General features: G+C 39.0%; 5 protein-coding genes and 1 long non-coding RNA gene across 7 annotated transcripts; 2 read left to right on the top strand and 4 right to left on the bottom strand.

Annotated features, from left to right (window-relative positions):
* Positions 1–1,990: 1,990 nt before the first annotated feature.
* On the top strand, positions 1,991–6,554 carry sgk3 (serum/glucocorticoid regulated kinase family member 3). Its single transcript, XM_072450780.1, has 16 exons — positions 1,991–2,152; positions 2,230–2,313; positions 2,404–2,473; positions 2,552–2,630; positions 2,723–2,798; positions 2,882–2,931; positions 3,016–3,073; positions 3,292–3,375; positions 3,473–3,604; positions 3,898–4,010; positions 4,329–4,365; positions 4,716–4,802; positions 5,258–5,353; positions 5,432–5,587; positions 5,675–5,764; positions 5,849–6,554. Exons 1-16 carry the CDS (start codon positions 2,075–2,077, stop codon positions 6,017–6,019), a joined length of 1,461 nt encoding a protein of 486 aa, XP_072306881.1. The 5' UTR covers positions 1,991–2,074; the 3' UTR covers positions 6,020–6,554.
* Positions 6,555–7,212: 658 nt separating this feature from the next.
* mcmdc2 (minichromosome maintenance domain containing 2) lies at positions 7,213–14,379 on the top strand. The gene is made up of 15 exons (XM_072450779.1): positions 7,213–7,358; positions 7,419–7,549; positions 7,619–7,678; positions 7,768–7,963; positions 8,035–8,157; positions 8,242–8,343; positions 9,004–9,132; positions 9,237–9,474; positions 9,544–9,749; positions 9,906–10,066; positions 10,203–10,379; positions 10,479–10,618; positions 10,701–10,810; positions 10,875–11,046; positions 14,267–14,379. Exons 1-14 carry the CDS (start codon positions 7,256–7,258, stop codon positions 11,039–11,041), a joined length of 2,043 nt encoding a protein of 680 aa, XP_072306880.1. The 5' UTR covers positions 7,213–7,255; the 3' UTR covers positions 11,042–11,046; positions 14,267–14,379.
* On the bottom strand, positions 10,641–12,974 carry LOC140364568 (uncharacterized). The gene is made up of 6 exons (XR_011927717.1): positions 12,882–12,974; positions 11,890–11,934; positions 11,766–11,806; positions 11,531–11,587; positions 11,316–11,351; positions 10,641–11,121 (listed from the first exon to the last, which is right to left on the bottom strand). It is a non-coding gene; the product is annotated as an uncharacterized lncRNA (long non-coding RNA).
* Positions 13,542–14,618, bottom strand: tcf24 (transcription factor 24). The gene is made up of 2 exons (XM_072450778.1): positions 14,190–14,618; positions 13,542–14,073 (listed from the first exon to the last, which is right to left on the bottom strand). The coding sequence occupies exons 1-2, from the start codon at positions 14,616–14,618 to the stop codon at positions 13,963–13,965; spliced, it is 540 nt and encodes a 179-aa protein (XP_072306879.1). The 3' UTR covers positions 13,542–13,962.
* Positions 14,619–16,260: 1,642 nt separating this feature from the next.
* On the bottom strand, positions 16,261–19,960 carry ppp1r42 (protein phosphatase 1, regulatory subunit 42). Of its 2 annotated transcripts, XM_072451353.1 has the most exons (8): positions 19,882–19,960; positions 19,192–19,373; positions 18,958–19,124; positions 18,750–18,888; positions 18,094–18,210; positions 16,730–16,847; positions 16,538–16,654; positions 16,261–16,405 (listed from the first exon to the last, which is right to left on the bottom strand). In XM_072451353.1, exons 2-8 carry the CDS (start codon positions 19,321–19,323, stop codon positions 16,293–16,295), a joined length of 903 nt encoding a protein of 300 aa, XP_072307454.1. In that variant the 5' UTR covers positions 19,324–19,373; positions 19,882–19,960; the 3' UTR covers positions 16,261–16,292. The 2 variants fall into 2 exon arrangements, with proteins under 2 accessions (XP_072307454.1, XP_072307456.1); XM_072451355.1 differs by lacking the exon at positions 19,882–19,960 and having other exon boundaries at positions 19,192–19,402.
* A 1,567-nt stretch (positions 19,961–21,527) lies between these two features.
* Positions 21,528–24,894, bottom strand: cops5 (COP9 signalosome subunit 5). The gene is made up of 8 exons (XM_072450783.1): positions 24,617–24,894; positions 23,882–24,116; positions 23,368–23,496; positions 23,040–23,105; positions 22,872–22,957; positions 22,658–22,769; positions 21,788–21,936; positions 21,528–21,674 (listed from the first exon to the last, which is right to left on the bottom strand). The coding sequence occupies exons 1-8, from the start codon at positions 24,751–24,753 to the stop codon at positions 21,587–21,589; spliced, it is 1,002 nt and encodes a 333-aa protein (XP_072306884.1). The 5' UTR covers positions 24,754–24,894; the 3' UTR covers positions 21,528–21,586.
* Between the last annotated feature and the right edge of the window lie 280 nt (positions 24,895–25,174).

The following is a 25,174-nucleotide window of genomic DNA, read 5'->3' as shown; positions in this document are numbered from 1 at the left end:
TTAACATAAAACAAGTCATAACTTATAAATACATGACATTTAGTTGTGTTGCCACTCTTCTGACCTTAATTTGAAAAAATAGTTTCTCTTTTATTCAGGTTGTATTTGAGCCATGTTTATTATGGTGTTTGGTTGAATAAAATCTCACATTGAGTTTGATGTTGCAGATGGTTGGAAATCCTTAGGTTTTATTGTATTTATTTACAGAATGTAATCAAATTGGCATCATGGCATTACGTGACTCCTGTCCCTCTTGTAGTTGGCATGTTTCTATAAGAAAGTAGTATCAGCATTTGCACAGTTGACTTGTCTGTAGCTGACCTGGCACAAAATATATTTATATATATATTTTTTGTCTTCCTCGTCTTTTACCACGTTAAACTAATTCATCCATTATTTGCATTAGTTTTAGCAACATTCCCACTGAAGTCACCAATGTTCTTTCTTTCTTGGCTTGCACATCACATGACCACACAAAATACTGTGGTTCAACACTTAAAGCTGACCTCAAGCAGGGACTTGTATTCAAACGAAGTAGAAAGAACGCAGATTTAGAGTCTGGTGTGTTAGCTCAAGTATCTTCCTGTTGCACTCTGAGCACTTGCACTGCTCGTCTTATCCGTCTATACTAAATGACTAACTGTGTTTATAACATGTTTGCAAATTTGGAATAGTCTTTTTATTGGGTGTGGTGTCCTGCCGCATTCCAAATGAAGGAGTAGCATGTCAGCTGAAAATCTGAAGTTGTACAAGACAGTAATAGGTTATTTCCCAACTTGGACTGAAATATGCCAGGAATGTTATAGAGCAAGTCCCTGTGTGGCAACGTGCAGTCATTTAGCCTTGAAAACGGCTACGCTCAAAGGTGGGCATCAACGAACACGTCCAGCATCTTTTAGCAAAACAAAAGTATATCCTAATACTCCATCTATTGTGGAACATACATTTTGGCAACAATGGAAGATTAAACCCAAGATACCAGTGCCTTGCTACGATAGGCGGGAAATGCAGGTTGTTTTAGCTGCACAAAGTTTTAAAAAGCAATGCAGCCTTCGGTATGACTGAAATGAATAATGTTAGTGAGATTGTAGTTGGAAGACAGACGGATGTCCTGGAGTGTGATCTGTCTCCTTTTGAAGTAAGTATTTAAGGAAGAAAATGAAAGTAACAAAGAATGACCGAAACAGGAATGACCCCACCAACCGCAAACAATGGACAAGGCAGCAAATGGAGGCACACTGTACCAACCATGACGTAACCCTGTCTGTGTTGAAGTGTTTACCCATCTAAAAAAAGGAACAGATTGAGGAATAATAGCAGGCAATCCAATGACAATCCATAATTATAAAACGCAACACATGCTTTTTTTTATGTCTCTTTTTTTTCTTTATCTTTATGGAAGTGCCTCTCCAGGGCATATCCTCCACCTATTGTGTCCAGCGTCAAAGGGGGCGATTTAAAAATACTCTCGAGCCGTCCGTAAGAAGTGGAAATGTCACGTACGCACGCCGCATGTGTCCTTGTACAGTCACCGCGTGTGAGAGAATGTGGGCTTGAGTACTGAAGTGTTTTCAGAACGGTTGACTTTGATGTCAAACCTACAGGATGCAAAATGAATGTCTGTAACGTGGGCTGCAGCGTGTCCTTTGGTTGCAGGTTAACGCACACACGGCTATGTAGAGACATTTCTATCAAGTACAACATTTAAGTTTTATGTGTATATCCATAGCCTCCATCTATTCTTAAAGCACCTTACTTTTACTATATTTTTATGATAGCACAAGAAGCAAAAACATCATATACGGTATTTAAGTGTTTTTTGCTCATTATTAGACGCTAGGGGAATAAATTGGAGTATGGTGGCCTTAAATTTTGTACCACTACTTTTGACAGAACAGCCGATGTAAATTATATGATATTGTATTTTAATTTTAAGGGCTTGATTTTCACTTCCTCAATATTTTTGCTCTCTTCTGTTTTTGTGTGTCCAGATCTGCCACCAGAACGCACAGGGCCTTTGTGAGCCAGAATTACAGAACAACACAATCTGTAGTTCAGCTTCTGTCTCCATAAGATGGAGGAGCCTGCCAGCTTTCCCAGTGTCAGCATTCCCTGTCACGACGAGCAGAGAGACAAGAGGAATCGTTATACAGTATGTAAAGGTTTCAGCTAATTACCTATGTATCAATTCATATTAATATTAATGTTTTGTCTGTGGTGTCTTTTTAGGTTTATAAAGTGATAGTTGGTGTCGGACAGCATGAATGGTTTGTCTTCAGGCGGTATGCAGAATTTGATAAACTCTACAATATAGTAAGTTTTTGTCCCCAACATGAGACACTTGGTTACTTAAATTAAGAGTATTTTATGTATTTCTTTAATTTTGACGTTACGCTTTGACAGTTACGAAAGCAGTTCCCAGCAATGAAGCTAAAGATTCCTGCAAAGAGAATATTTGGGGATAATTTTGACCCTGGTAATATTGTTGTCCGCTTCAAATGTATTACTGTTTCCTGTATATGTGCCAGTGAGTAATTGAAGTGATTTCTACCAGAGTTCATCAGACAAAGAAGAGCGGGTTTGCACGAGTTCATCAAGAGAATCGTTTCAGATCCCAAGCTTTGCAGGCAGTAAGTCTCAAGTCACATGCAGTATTTACTAATGTCTGGTATAACCAATCTCTGACTCCAAAGTGGATCTGTGTCTCTTGTGATCTTTGCAGTCCAGATGTCAAGAGTTTCCTTTTGATGGACAGATTAAAGCATTTCTCCGATGGCTCAGAGGATGAAGACGATAAAGTAAGTAATGGCATTTAAACGTTTTTTCTCTGAACTCTGTGAACTTTCGATGACTCATCACAACAACGGTGTCTCTTCAACAGAGCAATTCTACCTCGAGAAACATTAACCTGGGACCGTCTGGAAATCCACAGTACGTTTGTCCTACTCTCATTCGTTTCCTGGTCTTTTGGGGTCCGTCTTAAAATAATGCTTGTTTTTCCTTTTTCAATTTCAGAGCAAAGCCAACTGACTTTGACTTTTTAAAAGTCATAGGCAAAGGAAGTTTTGGGAAGGTATGGAAATATATATGGTTGATTATGGTCTTAATAAATGTGCTGAAACTTGACAAAATAGGCTCAATCTAGTGAGATGGAGTGAGGAATATAGAGTTATTTTAGTGCATTATGGTATATTATGCATAAGGCTGTCAAATATGTAGCTTCTTGCTATACAGAAATTGCTATCAAAATGGCCTTAAATTTCTCTGGAAACCTTTCTCTCTCTTGTGCAGGTTTTCCTTGGAAAAAGCAAGCATGATGAAAAGTATTATGCAGTTAAAGTGTTACAGAAAAAAGTCATTCTTAACCGAAAAGAAGTAAGTCAGTTTTATATCATTGTCTTATATTATTGTTATATATTTTCTCATTGCAATTATTGATTTTCTTTCAATTAACTTTTTTTTTTTTTTATAGCAAAAACACATCATGGCAGAGCGCAACGTACTGCTGAAGAATGTCAAACACCCTTTTCTGGTGGGGCTCCATTATTCCTTTCAGACCGCAGACAAGTTATACTTTGTGTTGGATTTCATCAATGGTGGAGAAGTGAGTCCTCCCAGTTTTATGAATAAGCCACTCGCGCTGCATTAATCACAAGGTTAACCCAAACTATGAGTGACGGCACATTGTTAAAAAAAAAAAAAAGCCCCGTTCCAGTGTTGCGTTTGTCTAAAAATAAGAACATTGACAAAACGTTGAGTCATGTTGGTGTGAATGATCTGTGGCTTTGAATGTCAGCGTGTGTGACTGTGTTAAAGTGGCAAACTACATCGAAATACCATTTGACTCAGTTTGAGGTTGAGAAAACGCATGATTCTACCAATCTTTTTTTACGACAGCTTTTCTTTCATCTTCAAAAAGAGAGGAGCTTTCCAGAACCCAGGGCAAGATTTTACATTGCTGAGATGGCAAGTGCACTGGGATATCTGCACTCTGTCAATATTGTTTACAGGTACACAGACATTTATCCAACTCTTCTTTGGCTTAGTGTTAGGAAACTCAGTCTATATATATATATGGTTGTCATTACTAAACTACCAAATTTAGATACCACATATTTACACAATTGAATATTATTTACCCCCCCCCAATTATTATTCCCATGTGATGTCATACTAGATCTGACGAAAACTATTCAAAAATGGTCCAATTTTGTTTTTTTTCAGTATCAATATTTTTATTCCGTTGTATCTTATTACTTTTTGGACAACAATTGCTCTGATTTGATATAAACATCTTTCATTTATTTATTGCTGTTATGTCTTTACAGAGACTTGAAGCCAGAAAACATTCTTCTAGACCATGAAGTAAGCACTTTTTTTTTAATGCCAATACAACTATTAATTAAGAGGGTTGGGGTCATTTGTTTGAGTGACTGCTGTAAAATCTGATTGTGCTGTTTAAAGTTCCTGTCCTTCAGGTCAAACATAGCCACATTTTATTTCATTTGACCTCTTTTAGCTTTGCAATTAGACACAACGTGCTGGTAATTAAGTTGGTTTTCGCTAACAATTTCCCTGCTTGAGTTCGTGAGGCATTAGTGAATGGAGCGGGCTGGACTGTGCTGTTGCCAACATTCCTGGGAAACAATACAACCTCATTGCCCGGGGATAATGGGCACATGCTGACTAAAAATCTCTGTTTCCTTTCTATTCAGGGGCATATAGTTTTGACTGACTTTGGATTGTGCAAAGAGGGCATTTCTCAAACCGATAAAACGACAACATTTTGTGGAACACCTGAGGTAAACGGGTCGAGTCTATGGGTGGGCGATATTGACATGAATGAATACTGTATCTGTGTATTTTTTTTTTGCATTATTTCGATGATATTCAGATTATATTTTCTCAATGCATCAAGAATGTGCTTAAATGTGTCTGTACGTGTCTTCAAGTATCACACAAACGTGAATGGAGCATAACATGAACTACAAAAGAGCAGAAATATAAATCTATATCCCTGTTTGGGATATTACACTAGACTTTTCTGTCTCTTTTTGAGATTAGTTTAAATCATAGACTATACTTGATAGTCTAATTTTGCACATCCAAAACATTGATTGCAGTATTGTGTATTTTTCAATTGTATTTCCCATGCCTGGTGTAATTATAATTGTTGGTTGAATACAGATAAATGATAAAAAATAAAAAATACATTGTTATCAGTAAGTTAAAGGTGTTCTTTGTTTGTATTCTGCAGTACTTGGCTCCAGAGGTCTTGAGGAAACAGGCGTATGATAACACAGTCGACTGGTGGTGTTTGGGGTCAGTGCTGTATGAGATGCTTTATGGCCTGGTGAGTTTATAAACATATATTTTTGCTTGTTGTAAAATGTGTTTTGCTTCATTTCTGATATGACATATTTCTGCGCAGCCTCCATTCTACAGCAGGGACACACATGAAATGTATGACAACATCCTGCACAAGCCTTTGGTGATGCGTGCAGGCGCCTCGTACTCGGCCTGGTCACTTCTGCAGGGCTTGCTGGAAAAAGACAATACTCTCAGACTGGGGTGCAAGGATGATTTTGTAAGTGGTGCACAATTGTGGTCATTTGGCGCCCCCTTGTGGGTGAGTTTCGTGTAGTTCTCTTTACTTTTTTTGTTTTTGTTTTAGAATGAAATTAAAAACCACGAATTCTTCATTAGTATAAACTGGGATGATCTTGAACAAAAGAAGATTCCTCCTCCATTTACACCTAAAGTGGTGAATATTTCTTGTCGATATGTTACTATATTGTACTGAGTTTATCACTATCTACCTGTTATTTTGTTGTTGTTTTTTCCACAGAGCTGCCCCGACGACATCTCAAACTTTGATACTGAATTCACAAATGAAATGGTGCCTAACTCCATTTGTTGGTCACAAGATCATTCCAAAGTGAACGCCAGTGTAATGGAGGTGGACGACGCCTTTGTGGGGTTCTCATACGCCCCGCCATCAGATGACTTTTTCTTATGAGACAAAACTCTCCCTAACTCTCATAACTAAAGGGAACGTTTTAAATTATGGACCTTCCTCTGTGAAACCAAAGCATCCAGCCAAAAGTAATTGGTTTGGGACAAACTGTATCAGAGAGGTTTTTTTTTTTTTTTTTTTTTTTTACAATTTCTATTTATAGAAATACATTTAGGCTATATACAAACTATTTTTTATTTTAAGCATTATTGTCACTTACACACACTTGTTGTTTTGGAGCCTTATACATACATATTTCTGGTAAACTTGAAAAGTGAACATTCCTATTATGTGGAGTTATATCCATACTATTACTGTAAAAACTGGGATACTGGGCCTACCTTCAGCTGCATTTGGTTTGAGTATTATGTTTTATAGGTCATTTATGTAGAATAGTCTGCATACAGTCAGGTATTGTATTTTGACATAGGTCTTTGATGTTTCTTTGCTTCAGTGCATTTATTACGAGTAGAAAAATAACAAATTAATCACATAAAATGTGTACTGTTTGGAACAAAAAATAAATCACTTTAAAACATCTGTGGCATTCTTCTCTTCAATTCAACAACTAAGGTTTTCCTATTTGAGACGTTTGCCACAATGAGGTAATGGACAGATCATGGATTATTGGCAATTGCTGAGGCCAATTTGAGATTGTAGGACAATTGCAAAAACAAGGCCCGAACATTCACTGATTAAATACAACAATTCATATATTTGTGGGCCTAATGGAAGGAATTTTACCTGAAATTGTCAGGACATTTTGTTCTCTGAATAATAATGAAAATCAATATTCACTGAAAAAACAAACTCAGCACCAAATACAACCTGACAATGATTCTGTTTACTTTGTGCAATATTTTATTAAATTACTAACCAGAATGAATTGGTAAAATTAGTATGGTAGAGCATGGGCTTTAGATAAAATGCCAAACATTCTATTTAGATACTAAACTATAATAAGTATTTAAGAGAAAAGTTTAATTAAATGTCGAGCTCTCTATAAATCTGTTCTTGAGAAGAAGTTAGCTGTCAAAACATGACTAGTGGAGCTGGATGTTTTAGAATAATGAGAACGTAAGACCGTTGCCATATAAGCAATGATGTATATCAAATATAATATATATATACATATTGTGAACAACACTGAGGCGCGCGTGGAAGGCTCCAGAAGCCCGCGTGCCGTGAGTCTCTCCTTCACCGCAGGACACGAGGACAAACCCCGATAACGGCAACAACATGTCGGAGTTGGACATATTTTCCTTGAAAGAATCTGTCTTAGTTTATTTAGACAGAAGTGGTGGTCTTGAGAAACTCTCTAATGACTGCAAACTATATAATGGTAAATGTTATATTGTTGTGTTAGCTAACTGCGGCTAACTGCTAATTGCTCTATTTTCAGACCAGCATCAAGACGAGGCCGTGTACACATTTTATATTTCTGTAAATCCCTCTGATATAATTGAAGTGGATCCAGAAGTGGGTGACTTTGTCTTGCACGATCCTTTAAAAGCAACTAAAGTGTTTCAGTCTGTAAGTTAAAACACTAACACATGATTGATTCTGTTTTGGCGTTAAAGTAACTGCATACATGTTGTTTAGGTTTGTTACCTTGCAATAAAGACACTTTCGTTGTTGGACAAAATACACACAGAAAACCAGGTGGAAATACATTTTGTCATGCATAAATAAGTCTAAAAAGGTTTTAAGTGTTTCATCTCTTACTAATATCCGCGTATGTTCCTTTCAAGATAAACATTATTCTCAAATTGACTCACCTTCCTCCTTTCCCTGACTACACCCTGGATCTGTGCACTTTCCCCCGGGGAAATGTCCTTCTAAAGCCAGTTTTTGTGGAGGGCCTTGTCATTGCTTTGACCAGAGTCACCAAGTACACCCAGGGAGCCCTCTTCCTCTGCATGAATGAAGACTGCACCTGCTCCTCTGGTTAGTTTTAAACCATGTACCTCACTGCCTCTCCACACATCAGTGCTTTGACCTGCTGTGTTCCCCTTTAGGGTACCACCACATACGAGTCCACGCTCCTGGGGCCACAGAGTCAGCCACCATTAGAAACGACTTTAGTTGCAAAGTCTGCAATTCCCAGCTGAAAGAGGACATGAAGCTCCGAGTACTGGGAGGTATGAATGGAACTTCAAAGTTAGGAAGCAAACTATCTCGTCTGTTTGTCCTACAGTAAGTTTTTCTGCATCTCTTCTGAGCAGACAAACAGCTGGTGAAGCTGGTTCCCTTTAAAGCACTTGATCTCCTCAGGGGACATCAGCAAACCTCTCTGAGATACCAGTCAGTCACACTTTTTCTCAGAGGTGAGGTACATTAGATACCAACATAATATGTCATAAAAGAAAATTAATTAATAGCGCGGTCATAGTCACATTTAAAATAAACTATACAGTTAGTTAATTACTAATGGACTAAACTGGAATGTTTTTGTTGACGAAGCATTTCTTAAGTAAACCACTGTCCTTCATGTGTTTTTTTTGGTCAGCTTTGACACCAATCTCATCCTATCAAAATAGTATGATTAATCATTGTTTTATAAATGTGGTCATATTTGGATCATTTCATTAATCTGCCGAATTTGAAATGATTCTACAGCTTAAAAACGAGTAAATTACTGCAGTATTTGTGAAGCCGTACACTGGTATTTCTGTTACTCTAAAAACATTGTTCGGTCGAGACCCATGAGATTTTGGCATATCTCAGCACCGGATTAACATTCTGTTGACCTAGTCCTGTAGCGGAATTCAATACTGTGGGTTTTTGTTACTAAATATATATGTTAATAAGTGCAAGAAACACTCATTAGTTAAATCTGCCACTCAAACACAGAGAAATCTTTGTTCAGACATGCTCACTCTGTTTTTCTTGGCAATGGCATGAAGTTGGCATGTATGTTTCTTCAACAATCACCATGAACGAAGGAATTACTCCTTTGAGTAATGCATTATTTTATATTCATACAGATGAGTTGTGTAACTCAATGGGAATTGGTCAAACATACAAAGTGCTAGGCATTCCTGCGCATGTGCATCAGTGGCCTCACATCACCTGGAGCATTGAGGCAAACAGCATTCAGCCATGGCAGCCTGAGTGTAAGCCACTGAAACAATAATGAACACATTTGACTTTTTTTCTCCACATTTTCATTGACAGATCTTCCAGTGGATATGTTTCACATACTTTCCCTTGTCTGCAGGTTCATCTAAAGTGAGTGCTACTTTCTTGGAACTACTCAGGACCACAGCCGGCTCTCCGTGGAGATTTTCTGCCATTGCAGCTCACTGCTTTGGGTTAGAGATAGCTCCCCCTGGCCTATACAACTCCTTGAAACTCTGTCTGTTGCTCAGCTTAGTGCAAACTACATCTGATTCAAAGAAAATGTTCCACAACTTGGATATCCTGGTTTGCACCACTGACTCTCTGGTATTAGATAGGTACTAAACAGCTCCTCTGCACCAAAGGGTAATCCTGCAGAGTATTAACTGCAGTCCTGTTTTTGCTAGACTCCTGACATACAGCCTGAGCGTGGCTCAGAGGGGGATCAGGCATCAGTCTTCAGGAGAAATGTTTGCATCTTTAGCGCGAGATGAACATGGAGCAGGAACAGCAAACATCCACGCTGGCTCTGCTCTGCTCGCCTCTGGGGGCATCTGCATGTTAGGAGAACTAGGCTGCTACAAAAGGGACAAACTGGAGGCCATTCAGACTGGTGACTAATTTATTGTTTATTATTCTGTATTTAACCAGGTGAGAAGAACCCACTGGGTTCAAGACCTATTTTCAAGGGTGACCCGGGGTAAAGTGAAAAAATAACTGCATACGAATCATAAAAACATTTAACTTGTGATATTGAAATGTTTGTCAGTCTTGGAGGGTCGATCAGTGTCTGTATACATACCCGGTAAGAAGTATGGCGAGGATACAGACCAGCAGCTTTCCTTTCCTCTACGGTGCAGCTTCTGGGCTCTGGTTGACACTGCAGACCGGAGATCGAACAGGACAGAGTGCGCTGTGCTTGGAACAGCAGTAAGTCTGCACAATATTAAATTAATTTGATTTCTGTAACGCCCAAAATCACAACAGTTGCCTGTGGGCAAGTCAAAAACCGATTAAGCATATTGACAAAATTATGATAGAAATACATAAATATGAATTTGTGCAGGATCTAGGTCCAGTTCAAATCAAACTGGCGGATGCGTTTGGCCTGATCATTAAGAGCAGATATAACAGCGAGCAGGGTCTGCTTTGTCACACTGCCCACATCCTACAACAGGCTGTACAACCAGGAGCACGTCTTTATCCCTCCAGCATGGCCTTCTCCACCCAAGACTACAGAGAGGTTTGCACATACTTTAAATGCGCTATAAAGGCTTAAATGTAGGTTTTAGTGAACACATTTTTAAAAAAAAATAAGGTACTATGGGTCCCTTTTCTTTAGCTTGTCGCTCAGGCTCAGATGCTACAAGTTGAGCTCAGTCCTGGAGCAGAGAAGTTAATTCATGGATATTACATGGCAAGTCGCAGAGTACGGACTCAGACTCAGGGTGTGAAAATGTCGGTGGCCTCTATCAGACTACTGTAAGTATAAACAATGCACCACAAACGTTTTGATTTATTTATTTTGACATTTTAAAACATTAAAATATTGTCAATAAATTAGGATCTCCTTAGCCGAGGCCCACTGCAAGCTCTCCCTCAGAACCCAAGTGCTGGAGGAAGATGCCGTCATTGCGGTGCTTCTGTGTGAAAATTCAGTCTCTCTAAAACATGGTATAAATTAACACCTTGTCACTACTCACTAATTTAAACATTTTACAGAACATGAACTTTGCAGGGACATCTCCACTCGTTCTCCCCCCGGACACAGCGTTTCCCTGTGATGTGGCTGATGCTGATAGTCTGCGTCGGAGAGACTTAATCCTGTACGAGCAGCACCAGAACATACTGCGCTTCATCTTCGCTTACGCTCCGGGAGCAGACTCGTACATCACAGAAGAGTAATGCAGGTGGGCAGCAGTGACCATCATTTTACTCCAGTATTGCACACGTCAGTGCAATTAAGTGTGTGTATGGTTCATGATCTAAAAAAATAAAATCATTAGAAACCGTAGTAAATAAAGCTAATTTGAGTGTACATATTGTGAGGGATGAATTGCTGCGATTTCAGTAGTTAAAACATCACCACTTTCTTGTCTGACGGGTAAACGGCAATAATGTAAATTCATCATCTGAGCAGCTTTATTGCATTAATAACTAAGATTTTAATTGCACTCACGTGTGAACGATACGTCATTTCCACTGCCTCTTGTACCTGCAAGATTTTACAGTGTTAATTTAAAGAAATGCCTTCACTTGATCAGGTCAATTCATTTAGGCATTTAAGTTTCAGTTGACACAACCTCACCACGTCATTGTCTGATGGGTAAACGGCGATAATGTGAGCTCATCACAAACTAATCTACTCGACCATGTGATGCAGTCAATACTCACACTCTTGAACGTGTAGAGGTCTTGTGTTGGCTTTACAGCGGCCGCTTCATGCTCCATCTATCAACAAAATACATGCACTCAATAATACAGCTTATGAATATAGAAATACTAACATTTTGAAACTCATTTCAGATAACACAGTCTCACCATTGTATGTCTGACGGGTAAACGGCAAATATGTTAACTCATCACAATCTTGGCATCAGAAACGTACAAAAGTTAAAGGGATTCTTACCACAACATTGGCCACCCATCTCCAGTTTGGTCGACACAGGACTGTAGGGACAAGAGGAAAATCGTGTAACTAATACAAGCCATCAAAACATTTGACAAGAGTTAAAAGTACAGACTTGATCTACCTTAATATCAGGTGTTCAAATTGAGCTGAAGCGTTGACGCCAAACCTATAAATGAAATGGGTAAATTTAATAGAATTCATTCACTTGCATCTCGAGAGACTTCATGTCAGCTTAACTAATAAAATACATTCAAAGCATAGTCAATATGGTGACCACAGATGAGTGATCACCTAAAGGTCAAAGGGCACAGAGGAACACAGCCTGGTAGCTCTGTGAACAGCGCATGTCTAAGGACGGGTTCAACAGCAGGTCACGACCCCTGCCATGACCTGACGCCCCTCAAGGGAAGTGTGCCGATTTTGGTGCTGTAACAATTGAAGAATTCCCTGACCAGCTCATCAGCTGACCCCTGGACAAAACCAGGTATCTGTGGACACTGGCATAAGCTCCATTGCATCCTGTCCAAAAATGATTTATTGCAAGTAAATGTGTTCACCCAGAATTAGGGCTGGGCAATATATCGAAAGATCAAGTCAAGTTAAAGTATTATTTGGGTGGATTTTTTAGAGTCTGTAAAAAGGGTTTGAGCAGAGGCCAGACTTTGTTGGAACAAATTTTAATAATTTTCGTATTCAATGAAACAGATTTTAAGTCTGTATAATTTATGTTTGTGAAACAATTACTAAAAGCAATTTTCACTTCGTTTTTGAAAGAAAAATCGAAGGAAAAGGGTTTTCTTATTCCTTTCCTATGTGGCCCAATCCCACCCAGAATATCGGGACATAAAACTGTTTTCCAGCAGATCGTGACCGCGGGAACTCAAGAATAAGCAGATGACTAAATAGAACGGTATATTACAGCACGGTATACAGCATATTCGTCTAAAGCCCACGCTCCAACCCTCAGAGCACATTTCACACACGTGGCACACGTGGTTAGCAGCTAGCTTCTAGCATCTGCTTGTCCCATGGAAGTATAAGATCCATGAATGCGCCACATTGTGCAAATTAAAGAGTGAGTAATTCTAAATATAAATCTACAGCTTTCCTTACCAGTCTTCGGATCATTTGTACGCAACAGACTCATCATTTTGCAGTGTCCAGCGAAGAGCGGCTCCTGCAGCCCTCATGTCTCTGCTCTGGTTCTGTCCGAGAGGGAGAGAACTCTTCCGGCTGCGCATTAAAGCTGCGCACTGCCTCTGCGCACGCGGCTGAAACTAAACCAACTTTTTTTTTGACATGACTAATTTTAATCCAGGCATGTTTACTTATTTCATAACAAAGTAATCTATACATAATCTTGCATAAAATAATGATAACACTTGATAAAAGCGTACTATGTATTGATTTTTATCATTAGCGGTTTAATTTATAATGGTTATTGTTGTCATAAACGATACTACTATTAATAATAATGATATCTGAATTAGTTTTCAGGTCAATTTATGTCTCAAAAACCGAGCCCATTCTGGATCATGGGGAGTTTATTTCATGGACAGAGAATGCTGGGAGTTGATTTTTAGAGTTCATATTATTCTTATTAATATTATTATTAATAAGAATAATAATAACATATTATTAATATTATTAGTATTAATAAGAATAATAACATATTATTATTAATATTATTATGTATCCTATTATCATTATTACTGCTCATATTATTTCATGTAATAACTATGCATTGTGTTTAACTGTCAGAGGCTGTTTTTATCACATTTATTCACAAACACCATTTACAACAATGCGTGTAAAATTTCAGGGAACATGAGATGAAGAGCCCTCATTGTCGGCTCCCTGACAGACCACTTCACATGACAGATGTTTGCTTATTCATACATACATTTAGTGCAAATGTTTCAACTGAAAGTGCACACCTCAACCATGAAGGGCTCATTAGCCTATGGTATTTCTACAAATATCACACCTGGGACATGTAGGGAGCTGCACAAACGCAAACAAAAAGTTCAACTAAAAACACAAGCATTTTTCAAACAGCATTCACTTAATATTTAATAATTTACAATAAAGGCCTATTATCAGCTGATGATATTACGTATAAAATAATTGTCCCTCAATGTTGCTGTGACATTTCCCAGCATAAAATCATGCAGTTATTTCAGAGCCGAGAATATTATTGGGAGGTTGAGGACGAAGGGCCTTGTTTTTCGGATTCCGATGTGTTTTTAGAGTTTAGAAACTGTCCCGACGCCCCCACGTACAGCCGAGACCTCATCGGCCACTTCTGAAAAGATGAGAGAGGATGTTAGATGTGTGTGTGTTTTGGGAGAGAAAATGTTCAATATAGATAAAACAATATGTGCCTAACTTTTCTCTTTGAAATAATGTGTAATAACTGACCTTGACAGGGTGCAGATAGCCGTCTCCTTTCAAAGAGCGTAAAGCTTCTTTTTGTTTTGTGTTCTCTCCCTCCTCAGCGCCTTCCTCTTGAAGTGTCCGCGTCAAATGGGCGATGTACGTGGTGGCCAGAATCAGTACATCCAATTTTGACAACTTGGTGTCCGGTGGCACTGAGGGCAACGTTCTTTGTAGTTCCAGAAACGCATTTCTCAAAGTCTGCACGCGGCTTCTTTCCCGCGCGGCGTTGGCTGCCGCGGGCCGGCCTCTTCCACTCAGTGGCCCGGACTGGAGCACTCTGACCCGCTGCAAATCGCGGCGGCTGTGACCGTCTGGACTGGGGCTGGAGCTTGGACTGGACGATGGGCTGTCATCGACCACCAGCCCGGAACAAGTACCACCGTCCATCTGGATGGTCTGTTTGCCAACCATCGCCTACTGACCTGAACCAGTAAAACACACACACCATATTATTGTGACTGATTTTATAGGCGCAGCCAACTTTTGTAGCATAAAGTTTAACAGTTTGTGTAAATTATTTGTATTTATTCAGACTATTTATTGAATAACTTGTTATACCTATTTATAAAACGTTGATATTAAAGTGTGGCTATACATTTTCTTCATACAATTAGACAACTTTCTGAATAATAACCATAACTCTTACCTGTAACGTGTTGTTCTGTCCTTACAAACAACATTAAAGCTGTCAATTGTTTTTCTAAAATCAACCAATTTGTTTTCTGTATTTCTTCGGTATAGAATAGTTGCGACGGCTCCAGTGCATCCAAATAAGGTGTTGCGTCTCCAGAAGAGAACTTCCCGAGTCCTAGTCCGAGTATCCAAGTGTTCACCTGAGCTCACGTCTCGGGAGCCCTTCATTTATTGCTTACACAGAGCGTTGTACAAGCATTTTAGTTGGACGTAATTAATCACGCCGAGCCTGCCCCACAGTCGCACTAAAGACACTTCACAACTTGTGTCGGTCTGATGGCAGCAGAGAGTCACTTCCAAAGCCAGAGGCAGGACTGTGCGCTCCTTGGACACACCAGGGCGGCCCACTCTAATTGGCTGCAAACTTGACACTGCATTTTGCACCCGCCTATCAAAGAGGTTAGCAATAAGTCTAGTCCATCAAAATGCTATTTGCAATGGACCATGAAGACAAACTGACAGTGTAAACCGATATACAAAACATTTGACTAATTGCCAAGGTGTTTTGAATTCCAAGCTCGTTGGAACAGTTAATAAATAAAGTCCAGCTTTGCAATCAACAGTGAGGAAATTCTTGTGAGGCTCATAAATTAATCATTCTGATTTCCATGGCACCAAACGGAGATGTCGGCAAATTAACGAATGGGATTATTCAGAATATGTATATCTTCAGACTGTTCTTATTAAATGTTGTTTGTGTAAGGATGGGGTAACACTATTGCTCTCGGCCCTAATTATATGGCACGGCTGCAGAAAAGGGTTAAATAAGCTTGTTTCCCTAATTACCCTATATCTTTCAGAGGTTATGCAACCATGCGGCTCCGCAAGCTCATTCAAACCTACCAAAACAATCATGGTAATTACCATGCATTCGAATAGTATTATAAAAAGACCCTTTAACTATTGTCACAGTTGAGTGAGTCTGAATATATTTTGTTAACTTCAGATAATGTAAAGCCTTGTTGAAATAAGACTTCAGGATCATCGATTATGCCACTCAAGATTATTTAGTTCATTTACTCCAGGAAAGGGGATGAATAATAACATTCCTCATAAAAAGTGCAAGATTGTTTGTAATCTGGTTTTGTTAGATGGATTATGTGACTAAAACCTTTAAATCAGACTTTGAAAAGAACCAGATGAGAACAAAAGGGCAAATCATTTATTACTTTTTTATTTTTTTTTATTTGTGGTGTCATATACAGAAAATTAACCTTAAAAAAATAAAAATCTTGCTATAAAACAAGGCAGCTCCAAGTTAGCGGCGTTAAGTGGGTGGAGGGGTCAGGGCGGAAATCACTGCAAAGCCCACTCAGAGGAAGAATCAGTCGTTGTGTCCTGAAATAGTAATCATAAACAGTTTTCATCAGCACATATAAATTAAGTTTTGTCTTACGGTGATGTAATATTGTTGCCTACTTTAGACCGGCCTGCGGCATTCAGTTGTTTATTAGTATCGCCAAAATGGGGATCACAAAGTAGAGTTGGATGGAGTGAAAAGTCATCTATAAAACCAGGAAGAATGTAAATGTTACATTTGTTCATACTTTTTGACTTGAAGAATGCAAATGATTAAACTACAAAACAACAAGACAAAATGTTTAAACATAGTAACTTACTTTGGGGTTTGGGGTTACTTTTGGGGTTAGGGATCAGCTTGTGTTTATTGACATTTCTATTTGCCTCTTTGGAGGCCTTCCAATTTATAAGAAACTGTCGGGTCAACGCTTTTATTTCTTTTCCATCAAGAATCACTGGCAAAATATGAACATATGTTAAGAAAATATTTTCTTAACAGTTTCCTGTTACACTGTCAAACTAATCCTTACCAAGTCTTTTGCACACAATGGTTAGGCGGTCTCTGTACTTGTGCTTTTTACACACAGGATTGCCACTTAAATTCATGTGAACCAAGTAAGGCCATTTGCTCAGCACTTCCTCTAACTCCTGAAACATAGAGTACAGTAAAGTACACATTAGGTAGTATGTCTTCAGTGTAGTTGTGAGCACAAAGGCAGTAACGCTGCATAAACAACACATTAGTCTGTTTTAAAAAGCAGTGTCGCCGGTGTCATGTAACTGCAGCCGATCTCCTGGGGCAGTGTGGGGCTGGCTCCTCCAGCGGCTCGCCTGCAGTTGTATGTTTATCTAACAGCACATTAATCCAGTTTGGAAATATGAATACTCTCCGGACACGCTCTGATTGTTCATTGCCTTCCTGTCTTGGCCAAAGCGCTTCCACTTTTCCAGCCCGCGCTGCAATCAGTTCAGAGGGGACCCCTGAGCACTGCGCACTCCCAAGCTTTGATAAATGATCGTGTCAGGGCCGTCACTCAGAAGGCCCTCACAGAAGAGCAGCCCTGCGCCAATTTGCCCCCCACATGGGGGCGAGGAGAGCAGCAGAGGCTGGACTCGCTGAGACGGGCCGCCTCCCGCGCCTTGGCTAATGATGGGCCAGTTATGAACCTGTATTTGACCAGGCCTTCGATTCTCCTGTCCTCTCTGCCCTGCGCACTGCTAACGGCCCCTGAAGTTGCCTCCCATTTGTCAGCCAGGCTGACTGCTTGTCATAATCTATTTTAAAAATCCATAATGTTTTCTCTACATTTGGACCAAACAGCACTGTAAAGACATTGATCTTTTGCAAGATCAATACAGGCAGACACTGGGTTGTATAAATTACAGGAGATATCAGTTCAAAATGACACATGTATAGAAATATACCTTAATCAATGTCTCACATAAACAGGCCTTTACAGACTAATCTATTGACTTCATGAGGAAGAAGGATTACATCCTGGATTAAGTCATGGTTTTAGCTATCGCTCACTGTCAGTCGTTTTCTCAAAAAGTTTTTAGGTCTTCATAAGTTAAAGCCTGCCGTCTAGCCACTGGGTTTGGAGAACTAAAACAGGAAGACAGCTTTTTCAGGAAGGAGAGTTGGTTAACTTGTGCTTGTTTTAAGCTGTCAGCGTGAACTGTCTCTGGGGAACAGACCACTGATTTGTTGTATAATTCTGACCCTGTGCGAGCCGTGGAGACAGGGAGCACATTGCAAAATGGGTTTCTGGGACTGTTCTTTTAAGTTCACACTTTATTATAAAGAAATTTTAGGAACAATGTTGCTTCTTAAAATTGCTGGACATGCCATTAAGGCGGCAGAGTAAGAGGACAAAATTAATCAGTTGCTTACCACAATGTTATCCAGCCTATTATCAGTGGCAGAGAAATTCTGCAGCGTATTCAGAACCGCCAGGTCCCTCAGATCATCAATGTTGTTGTTACTAATATTCAAGACACAGAGAGACCGCTGGGAAAAAAAAGAGGAGACATTCTGAATACAGTGACAAAACCAACACATTGAGCCACTTCATTCTTTACACCAAATAAGATGTACTAAAAATAAATTGTGCTGGACTGGACTGTTGATTCATCTTTATTCTTGTTGAATTGAAAGAACATTTTCGGTGAAAGACACAGCATTCAACACGGCACAAGGATGTTATTTCTAAAGAACCTACAAACAATCGAGGTTGAGACTGAATTGTGATCCAAAAATTAGGGATGCACACATATCGCAAAAGTATTGATATCACAACAAACTAAATATAGTGCAATGATACAAAGGTCTTCCACCAATGGGTTTCCTTATTTAGTTTTGGTTTAGTCTCTGATACTGAACTCAAATGATTGTGTCAAAAAAGTATATTCAAAGCAATATCAAAATCACAGTACTTTACATCACAATCACTGCCAATATCATGCTGCCCTACCAAAAATGTACTTTCCCGACCTAAGACAGGTTTTTATATCTGTGCCGGTGCAGAACAAAATAAAAGTGGGTCATACTGCCAGAGCGCGGAGTGTCATGGGGTCAAGGAGCAACTTCTCCCCTGGTGCCAGCCTCTGATTCTCCAGATGAAGTTCTTTGAGCTCAGTCAGCTCATTCAGGCCCTCGACTACTGCAATCTGGTTTCCCCCCAGATACCTGCCAGGCAACGGGGCATTTGGTTAGACCGCTGCATGAAATGGACAAGCTTAAAACGTACACACTTACAGTTGTGTGAGTTTTTTCAGGTTGGATAAATGATCTATTCTTGTAAGATTGTTGTTTTGCATGTAGAGATGTGTAAGGTTGTAGGCAAAACTGAGGTTGCAGATGTTTGAGATGCGATTGTCATACAGGTAAAGCACGGTCAGGTTCCTGCACACAGAGAGGTCTTCCTGCAGAATAAAAGTGAATTAATTGATTTATTAACATAACAATACATCACAGTATTTGGCTACTTACTATGTCCTCTATGTTCTTATTTGAGAAGTGGAGATGGGTCAGTGTTTTCAGGTACTCGGGGAGGGAGAGGCCCCTTTTCTTTTGGATGTGGTTGTGAGATTTAACGATCAGATCAACTGTCAATCGCACCATGACGTCTTCTCATCCTGGATGCACTCGAGTCGACAGAAGACACTCTACAGCTTCGGACAAAAGTAACAAGACTTATCTTTTATGTGTGCTTATCTAATAAGTTTTTAATTTTGCTCAATTGGGTAAGCTCTTGTAGCTAGTAATGCTATTGAGATGTCAATACAAGGTTAGCGAAGACACGGCACCAATCAATGAGTGAGAGCTGAACTATGATCTGTATATATTATATGTGAACACTTCCTCCCTCAGGTTTATACTCTCTCGGGAGAAAAGAGAAGTTGTTGTTGTTGTTGTTGTTTTATGGCGGTTGGCATCCGAGTGTTGCATTACCGCCAGACTTTAATCCTCAGACAAAGAGAAGTACTTTATCATTGTCATGACATACAGAGCATATGACGATGATTTGCCATCGTCATAAAGACGCGGCTAATGTTGAATTAATGCTAACTAAAGTTAGCGGTTTAGTTACTCGAAAAGCGTCGCTGGAAAACGCAAAAGTTTTATGATAAATGTATCGACAGTTCATTTAGCAATACAAATAAAGTCTAATAACTTTACCTTAAACGATGGTTAAAGCTGGAGTTTCGTAGTCCGCATTTTTTAGGTTTTGTTGTATACGATTACCATAGCAACAAGCTGACGCGTGACCCATCTGAGCAGAAACATCGTGTTTTAAGCAACACAACTGTTAGAAGCCAAATTTGACTTGGTGTCGAAATGTCTGAGGAATAAAGTCTGGCGGTAATGCAACAATTGGATGCCAACCGCCATAAAACAACAACAACAACAACAACAACAACTGTTAGAAGCGTTCTGTGCTTTTAAATGATCTGAAACTAATTTTCCTACTTTAGTTTGCATGGGTCTTGTAACAATTGATTAAATGTTAACGTAACATTTTGAATAAACACAAAAAGACATGGACAGCAGACATGAAATAAATAAATAAATAATTGTTTCAGACCACAGCGATTATTGTAGTGATCCTATAGCCATCTAGGCCTAAATCTTACGTGAAACTACAGGTTTCTTTTAAGGGATTACATGGCAGCAATGACAGAAACACACCTATGAGCTAGTGGTAAAAATATGGATGCATTTCACACACTACAAAACCTTTTAAAGATTATAATTGCTGTAAGTTTTTCTTGGCTGTCCACAATTTAACTGGATTTAAATTTACATAAGTGTTCTTATTCGAGTAAGTCATGCATACAAATCTCCATCTGGTGATAATAAAAAATATTAACATGGCCAATGAGTTCCGTGTGTTTAATAAATTCTGAATTCATCACATAAGACAAATCAAATGGCTGAAACCTTTCAGGTGCGTATACCAGATGCCACTTTTAAAACTGGCGACAAAATCAATATAATTTTCATATTCAACTATGTGTATTTACTTGATCAAATTATATGGACAATCTATTTAAAATGAGATAAAGATAAAATCATTATATGAAGTTGTACCACAGGTCATGACCATGAGCAAAAGCAGGTACAGTAATTTCCCCAAGGGCATTCTCTGCTTTGCAGTATGACATCTAAAATATACATTTAGCCATTATAATATCATAAAGAGAAATGACACAATACAGTGCCAGAGGAGCTGTTTTTAAGGAAAAACAGACAGGCCCAGTGTCTGGAGGATAAAGAGCAGACATGTTGTGTGAATGGAGTCCAGTGTGTGCAGCCTCTGCACTGCGTCACTGCGACACCAGAACATGACGAGCAAACCACTCTGCTCAGCCATGAACCTCTAAGAGCTGGACTGTACTGCTACAGCTCTGCAGAGACACTCCACGCCTGACATTTGAGTCATTACCTTGAGCAGATGCTTACATTTGTTGCTTCCCAAATCCCAATGTAAAGATACTAAAAGGTCTTAAAGAATAACGGATGACTAATGTGATACATGCACTGGGCACATAATGGTTGAAAGAAAGATGGATTAGAATTTTAATTTTGTGGAAAAGTATATGCCCTGAATTAGAAGCAGTAAATGTTTGGTCGAGTGGTTGAGGCAGCAGCACACGTCAGGCTGCATGTGCAACCAGCCAGTGTTGTGAGTTCCAATCCCGGCTCTAACAATTTACTGCATGTCCTTCTCTCATCTCCATTTCACACTCAGCTGTCCCGTCTAGTAAAGCCTACGGGCCAGAGCAGAATAAAACAGAAACAAAATATATGCCATAGTTATTTAATGTGAGTAAGTACATGTACCAGATACATGTCCAGGTAAAAACTGCTAAATGGTTCAAATTTAGTTGGAGGTGTTGATCTGATTGAAAAGCTTGTCCTTTATAACTTGAGACATGAGTCCATGAATTGCCTCTATGGTCGTCTTGCAGCTAAAAACACAAAAAGATAATGTAAACATAAAGCATCGCATCAGAGAAGACAACACAGACAACCCGAAAATCAGTTGTAAGTACTTGAGAATTCAGTCTATGTGAAACTTTACCTATCTCTTGTAGCTTTGGCCAGTTTGTCCTCTGACTTTCTGTCGTGTGTGTCCAAGCCGAGCATGAAGCTGCCTCTGCCCAGCTGAGCCTCAGACTGCTCTAGTTTCTCTGACAGGTCAAACACCTGGCCTGTGGTGTAGTCGGAGTTCTGACCAAACAACACAAACAAATCAATTCATGCGCAATTTCCTCACAAAAGGTTAAAAAAAAAAAAAAAAAAACATGATTAACAAAAAGCTTGGATTTTGACAGTCTAATCCACTGGACAAGCTGTTAAAAGACTTTGTTTTGTGAGAAAGAAAAGAAGTCAGGGGGGAAAGTTTGCTTAAGGTGAGGCCATGTTTTAGTGGAAAAGGTAATTAAAACACAATGACACAGGGGCCCCAAGCCGGAGTGACAGTGTAACAACTGACAAAGGCTGTCACCCAAGCAGCAGCTCTCCCCTGACATGTAGTCAATTCATCTTACTCCAAAATGCCAAAGCGCTAACTGTTTGGATAAGCCCAATGCCTATTTAGACTGTTTAGTGAAGCCCAGGGCAGAGTGACTATGTTCACAATGGAAATTCACATGAAGTACTTTCAGCCTTGAAAATGAACTGAAGGGGTGGAGGAGATGATCCATAGCAAAACATGGCAGTGTCACAACCACTGCAATTTGGACCAAGTTTACTATGTATCGCACGTGTTGCAGAGTCACAATTAGGCATATTACTTATATCAATAAACAGACTTTCCCTGCTAATATGCAGCAATAAATCACAACATATCATGCTAGTGACCACATGTCTCAATGACTTATTATGTAATAATTAACCATAAATCAAAATGTCAAACAATTAGGGAGCAATTTTGAACTTTGCTACATACCGTAAGAAGGCTTGAGGAGCTTAAGGTATTGACCCAGTATTTATTCCAAAGCAGCTCCAGTAACTTTCTATCAAGGGAGGACTTGAAGTAAGTTACCTCCAAGGCATAATACCTAAAGAAGAAAGGTAGGTTAAAACAGTTGTGTCACAGAATTAACTTCATAATGCATTATAATAGATGCAAGCGTGTAATTCTATCTAAGGTAAACACATACTGTTTACAATGAACACCAAAGTCTTCAATCTTGTTCAGGGGAATTGTCTGATATTCAGAAGGCCCCTCATCAGGAGGTTTATAACCCTAAATGCACAAAACACAAGCATTAAAATAGTATGTATGAACACTGGTTATAATGGTTATAAAACGGCAGAGACTGTTGTACCTTTGGGTATGTTCTGAAGGCGCCAAGGTTGACTTTTCCCGCAGAAATAGTTCTAGTTGGGTCGATCTGTAGGACGCGAGATACAGTAGAACAGGAAAACAAAGTCAGAGGTCAAACAAATCTCTAGGGACAAATCACGTCTGGCCACTGGGAGTCCTTTCTACAGCTGTCAGTGTCTTTGAAATATGCAATAAATTAGTGTATATGTACCACTAGCTTTAAAACTACATTCAGCTTATTTTAAAATATATTTATGATTTATTATTATTGTTATAATAATTGTTAACAGAGAAATAAAAAGAGAAGTCACAACAAACGAGGGTCTTACCACAACAGCCACGAAAGGCTCCTGAAACTGCTGGTTGAGCATCTGAGTGCTGACATCGATGCCAGAGAGCCAGCAGCCGTAGCCCGGGTGACTGTGGTACCAGCCGATAGCATTCTCCAATCGGCCGACCTATGCATCAAACACAGTTGATATTTATTATAAAACCTTTATCATAAGAAAATAACCTCTTTCTCAATAGAGCCATCATTTAGTTCAGTATCACATGTAAAGCTACTTTCCATCATACCCGTGTAGCACAAATTGTATTACAACATGATATGCTAAAGGTAAAATAATGACCAACTCATTATGTAACATCTATTTAATTGAGTTTTTTCATTTATTAAAAAATCTACATATTTATATATATTTCTAAGAATTGACGGACTAAATTATAAAAATCTATTGGAACACACTCACAAAAATGTATTGATTGATCTTTATTCTCTCAATGATATACAAAAGGCTTGATAAACACATATATAAAAACATATTAATCCTATATTGTATCTACCTGTTTAGCATTCTCGATGTAGGCTGCCATGTACTCGTACGCCGCGGCTTGTGCGTTCACCCTGGTCTCTGTGCCCTCCACGGGTAATGCAAAGCTGTCCATTATGTTCATGGTTTCTCCGTCGACTTTTCCCAACATGAGACCCATCACCTCCAGGTTTCCTCCAGACCGAGCGTGCATCACCATTTTCAACAGGGCCAATGCCGAGATCTTGCAGTATTTGAAATAGTGGTGGCTGGACATCAAACAATTAAAACAAGGTCTTGTTTAAATAATGACAATTATTAGGATGAGGAAAAAAAGCTAAAAAGTAAAATAGCTAATGACATAATTTCTATTCTGCAAATAAATACATACAGAAATATAGATGGATGGAGCTATTTTTGATTTATTAAATGTATACATTATAATAAAATAATGCTATTATTGTGGTAAATTTACATTCTTAAGACGTATTTTTTATATATGTAGAAATGAATTTAGTCCATTGGTAAATACAGGTGAGAGTTTGTTGAAAACGATGTCTGAGAGTATAAAAGTAGGAGGATGTTACTTCTCTTTCAACCTCAAAAACAAAGAAAAGGAACAAACTAAAGACATATTCGTCAATGCTAATGTTAGTTTAGGTTAGCTACATGTTTGGGTTTAAACAACATGCTGTCACAGGCTCGCGGCAAATGTTTTTACAGGTACATTATTAGACGTGTGTAGTTCCGAACATAGTTACACACTCACTCCTTTGTCCATGGCTTTGCTGCAAGGATTTCTTGTTGTTGTTTTCGGTCGTATTTGTAGATTTCGTCAATACTTTGTACTTCCTGCATGCTGTTGGATAGCTCCCATGTTTTCTGCGCAGTGCTGGTCCCAGCCATCACCAAGCCAACTCCCTAAAAATGATCTTAAACGGCTGGTGTGTGAAGAAACGTGTGAATAATACTGTTAATTTCTTAAAGTATTTTGCAGCCGTGTCGCTCACTCGCTCAGAGAACCGCTGCCATGACAGTGGACGATACCACCTCATGTACGCTTGTACCACCTCTAACTGTGACGGAGTATCATACATTTAAATATGTTTTTCTGTGTTTTTTAACAGTAATAAAAAATCCTGTTCGTTACCAAACAATACCTTTGAAACAGTTGATATTGAAAACATTTACGTACATTGCGATTTAATATATCCCCCTTCTGAAGAAATATTGGTTCAGCCCATCCGTGGAATGATAATCTGAGAACACACTGCCCTCTAGTGTCACTTTTAAGTACAACATAGACACAATAATTACATTCAGACCT

The sequence above is a fragment of the Eucyclogobius newberryi genome, unplaced genomic scaffold, assembly GCF_026437365.1.
Source record: "Eucyclogobius newberryi isolate DKJ021-1_F unplaced genomic scaffold, fEucNew1.0.hap1 SCAF_18, whole genome shotgun sequence".
Lineage (NCBI taxonomy): Eukaryota > Metazoa > Chordata > Actinopteri > Gobiiformes > Gobiidae > Eucyclogobius > Eucyclogobius newberryi.
Note: the sequence above shows the minus strand (reverse complement) of the source record. Positions and strands in the feature narration are given on the sequence as shown.

Coding starts and splice junctions, on each gene's coding strand:
- sgk3 (XM_072450780.1), top strand. CDS start 2,075: ATGGAGGAGCCTGCCAGCTTTCCCAGTGTCAGCATTCCCTGTCACGAC. Junction 3,376..3,472: donor TCATTCTTAACCGAAAAGAA/GTAAGTCAGTTT, acceptor TTTTTTTTATAG/CAAAAACACATCATGGCAGA. Junction 4,011..4,328: donor TCTGTCAATATTGTTTACAG/GTACACAGACAT, acceptor ATGTCTTTACAG/AGACTTGAAGCCAGAAAACA.
- mcmdc2 (XM_072450779.1), top strand. CDS start 7,256: ATGTCGGAGTTGGACATATTTTCCTTGAAAGAATCTGTCTTAGTTTAT. Junction 7,550..7,618: donor CAACTAAAGTGTTTCAGTCT/GTAAGTTAAAAC, acceptor CATGTTGTTTAG/GTTTGTTACCTTGCAATAAA. Junction 9,750..9,905: donor ACTGGAGGCCATTCAGACTG/GTGACTAATTTA, acceptor AATGTTTGTCAG/TCTTGGAGGGTCGATCAGTG.
- tcf24 (XM_072450778.1), bottom strand. CDS start 14,618: ATGGTTGGCAAACAGACCATCCAGATGGACGGTGGTACTTGTTCCGGG. Junction 14,074..14,189: donor GCTATCTGCACCCTGTCAAG/GTCAGTTATTAC, acceptor TCATCTTTTCAG/AAGTGGCCGATGAGGTCTCG.
- ppp1r42 (XM_072451353.1), bottom strand. CDS start 19,323: ATGGTGCGATTGACAGTTGATCTGATCGTTAAATCTCACAACCACATC. Junction 16,655..16,729: donor CATTGTGTGCAAAAGACTTG/GTAAGGATTAGT, acceptor ATATTTTGCCAG/TGATTCTTGATGGAAAAGAA. Junction 16,406..16,537: donor GCTGATCCCTAACCCCAAAA/GTAACCCCAAAC, acceptor CTGGTTTTATAG/ATGACTTTTCACTCCATCCA.
- cops5 (XM_072450783.1), bottom strand. CDS start 24,753: ATGGCTGGGACCAGCACTGCGCAGAAAACATGGGAGCTATCCAACAGC. Junction 23,106..23,367: donor AGCCTTTCGTGGCTGTTGTG/GTAAGACCCTCG, acceptor CGCGTCCTACAG/ATCGACCCAACTAGAACTAT. Junction 21,675..21,787: donor GCCAAAGCTACAAGAGATAG/GTAAAGTTTCAC, acceptor TTGTGTTTTTAG/CTGCAAGACGACCATAGAGG.